Here is a 3,418-nt window from a genome sequence, read left to right on the forward strand (position 1 = left end):
TCTAAAAAAACAATATGTGAATATAAATTAATTTCTATTAAATAAATTGTAAATATCATATGTAGAATCGTATGCCATAAAATCATATGTTACACATTATTTTGCCTGTTTTAATATCTTATAAAGTAAATTACCTGTTTGCTCCATATTTTTTCATTTATTGTCAATAATATATATAAAAATATATTTATAATTTTATTATTAATTTTTTAGCATAAATTATAGCCATCAAAAAAACATGTTTTAACATATGATTTGATTGCAGTGCCTCATAGTGTTGCTTTCAAGAAGCTTAAAAACAGCTTTTTGAATCTGTCGCTAGGATATCTACATTACAGTATGTACTTGTTAGCCCACGTGTGTTTTATATATTGTTGTTTAGCCCACGTATGTTTATATATGATTAATATTGTTGTAATTACACTAATATATTCGTTAACATATAGTGAAAGAAAAACGCAACAAACAAAATGGTTGTGATAGGGAAGAAGAAAGTAAGAATTAATTTGTACATTTATGTAATTGACATTAAAAATATTTTAGGTTATAATGTTATCTTCTTAACAAAATAATATAACATATATAGTTTTAAATAATTTAAATAACATGTATTTTGCGTATTTTACAGTATCAATCAGGAGAAGGAGCACAGTTTATGACCAGAAAATCTGCATTGAAAAAATTGCAACTTTCTTTAAATGAATTTCGCAAACTATGTATATTGAAAGGAATTTATCCAAGGGAGCCTCGTAATCGTAAAAGAGCACAAAAAGGTGAAGCTGGAATAAAAACCTTGTATCATAAAAAGGATATTCAATTCTTAATGCACGAACCGATAATATGGAAATTAAGGGATTACAAAGTGAGTTAATATCTATCACTCTAATATTTTGTTTTGAAACATTATCTATGTATGTCTAATTTCTTCCTAGGTATTCAATAGAAAAGTTGGAAGGGCAAGGGCACTTAGAGATTTTGCTGAAATGAAAAGATATTTAAGTAATCATCCAACTTTGAAATTGGATCATATCGTCAAAGAACGCTATCCGACATTTGTAGACGCTTTGAGAGATTTAGATGATTGTTTAACTTTATGTTTCTTGTTCAGTACATTCCCATCATTAGCTCATATACCACGCGATCAATCAGCTCTGTGCAGAAGATTAACTATTGAATTTTTACATTTCGTCATAGCGGCTAAAGCCTTAAGAAAAGTTTTTATATCCATAAAAGGTTATTACTATCAAGCGGAAATCAAAGGCCAAATAATAAATTGGATCGTACCACATCATTTCTCTTTTGAACCGCAAGAGAAAAGAGAAGTTGATTTCAAAGTTATGTCCATATTTGTGGAATTTTATGTCGTAATGCTTGGATTTGTTAATTATAGACTTTATCATTCTCTTAATTTGTTTTATCCTCCACAATTTAATAATACTGGTAAGATGATTTTATTCATTTTCTTTCTATATTTTATTAAGCGAAAAGAAAAGAGGTAATGAATGATATTTTAATAAGTAATACATTTTTAGGCCAATGCGAAAAGAATCTTGTAGATGAGGAAGCGTTTGTATCGGAAAGAATAAGTGCATTGAATGTACCACTTAAGGCATTAGATCCTACCATACAAAGCATAGATGATGAAGAAATAGAAATAGATCAATTTTCTAAGGTAAAAGAATATAATTATTGAATAATATGCATCTTCGAAAATATGAATAAACGTTAGTAATTATTTGTCTAGGATGTTGATGCTCAACAATTGGAAGCAGCTAAATTAGAAGCTGATAAAATAAAAAAATTAAAGACGTTATTTAAAGGTTTGAAGTTCTTTTTGAACAGAGAAGTACCGAGAGAACCATTAGTTTTTGTTTTACGTTGCTTTGGCGGAGAAGTTTCTTGGGATAAGCTAATGTTCGTTGGTGCTACTTTTAATGAAAATGACGAAACAATCACACATCAGATTGTGGACAGACCTAGTATGGACAAACAATTCTTATCTAGGTAGTTAATTTATTTTTAAAGATATATAATTATAAATATATTTCTCATTGTACTTTTGTTTTCTGTCTAATTATTGCTGTGTGAATATTTTCTTTATTTTACTTATATAATTCGTTAAATAATATAGAAATTACGTACAACCACAATGGGTGTTCGATTCAGTGAATGCAAGAGAATTGTTGCCTATACAGAAGTATTTAATGGGTGCTGTTCTTCCACCACATTTGTCTCCATTTAATGAGAGTCGATTAGATCAAACATACATTCCACCAGAGGAACGCGCATTGATGAATCCTGAATATAAACTCAGAGATGGTAAATAATATAATTTTAAATTGATACAATATCTTTCAATATTAATAATTTAATTCAATAATGTGCAGTTGAAGATGAAGAATTATCTTCTGAGAATGAAGAAGATAAACAGGAAAATGAAACAGCAGACATGGAAGAAGGTAGCGAAGAAGAAGAAGAAGAAGAAGATGATGAAGAAGATAACGAAGAGGAAGATGATGATAAGGATGAAATTGAGGTATCAGATGAAGAAAAAGAAAAAGAAAAGAAACGCGAACGAATGCGAAAGGTGATTAAGCAACTGTTTTATATATTCAAATATGAATTATTTTTCCTTTTCTTATTGCTTATAATGTATTTTATAAATTTTAGAAAAAAGCGATGCAGGTGAAGGCCGGTGAAATAAGGAAGGAAGATCCTTACGAAAAGGAACGTCAAAATAAACAGGAATATCGGTTGAGAGAAAAAATGATTAAGAAGAAACATCGTAATTTGTACAAGAGCATGATGGAAGGTCGTAAAGAGAGAGCTAAAGAAATCTGGTTACTGCGAAAAAAGAGGCGAATTCACGACAATGCTGAGAAAGAAAAACATAAGGAAGCTCGTAAATTGCGAAAGCGCAATCTTATTGAATAAGTAGAAAAACCGAAGAGAGAGACGAAATAATTATAATTTTAATTGCGATAAAAAAGAAGAAAGAATTGAAAAAAAAGACAAAAGATAGTTTTTATGATTTTCCTAATTCTTATACAAACTAATGTAAGATGTATATATGTATATATGTATATATGTTATTTCCTAATTCTTATACAAACTAATGTAAGATGTATATTATGTATATATGTATATATGTTATTTTTATATACTTATAAAAAAAATAATTCCCCCACAAAGAATCGAACGTTAAATACCCAGCGCGAGAAGCGAAGACGTTACTACTTACGCTAACGCACCACTTGATAATATCTCAATTTATTTCGTACAATTCTTAAGACTTCGAAGATGAATCAGAATGCATTACTATTTTCTTATAACATAATAAAAATGAATTAAAATTATGTCTACACAAAAAATAAATTCCACGTTTTTAGAATATCCTTTCCTGTATATCTTGAATTAA

The 3,418-nt window shown here is 28.6% G+C and overlaps 1 protein-coding gene across 3 annotated transcripts; it reads left to right on the top strand.

Annotated features, from left to right (window-relative positions):
- The first annotated feature begins 319 nt into the window (after positions 1-319).
- LOC122526666 (pescadillo homolog) lies at positions 320-2,992 on the top strand. Of its 3 annotated transcripts, XM_043650185.1 has the most exons (9): positions 320-337; positions 447-494; positions 629-862; positions 933-1,440; positions 1,533-1,672; positions 1,745-2,004; positions 2,132-2,319; positions 2,388-2,587; positions 2,671-2,992. In XM_043650185.1, exons 2-9 carry the CDS (start codon positions 471-473, stop codon positions 2,932-2,934), a joined length of 1,818 nt encoding a protein of 605 aa, XP_043506120.1. In that variant the 5' UTR covers positions 320-337; positions 447-470; the 3' UTR covers positions 2,935-2,992. The 3 variants fall into 3 exon arrangements, with proteins under 3 accessions (XP_043506120.1, XP_043506119.1, XP_043506121.1); XM_043650184.1 differs by lacking the exon at positions 320-337 and having other exon boundaries at positions 344-494; XM_043650186.1 differs by lacking the exon at positions 320-337 and having other exon boundaries at positions 344-494; positions 2,394-2,587.
- Positions 2,993-3,418: the final 426 nt, after the last annotated feature.

The sequence above is a fragment of the Polistes fuscatus genome, unplaced genomic scaffold, assembly GCF_010416935.1.
Source record: "Polistes fuscatus isolate 324 unplaced genomic scaffold, CU_Pfus_HIC Scaffold12, whole genome shotgun sequence".
Lineage (NCBI taxonomy): Eukaryota > Metazoa > Arthropoda > Insecta > Hymenoptera > Vespidae > Polistes > Polistes fuscatus.

Bases quoted from the DNA above. Each gene is read 5' to 3' on its own strand.
- LOC122526666 (XM_043650185.1), top strand. From the start codon at position 471: ATGGTTGTGATAGGGAAGAAGAAA. The intron at 495-628 runs GTAAGAATTAAT...CGTATTTTACAG, and splicing joins TTGTGATAGGGAAGAAGAAA to TATCAATCAGGAGAAGGAGC. The intron at 1,441-1,532 runs GTAAGATGATTT...ATACATTTTTAG, and splicing joins TCCACAATTTAATAATACTG to GCCAATGCGAAAAGAATCTT.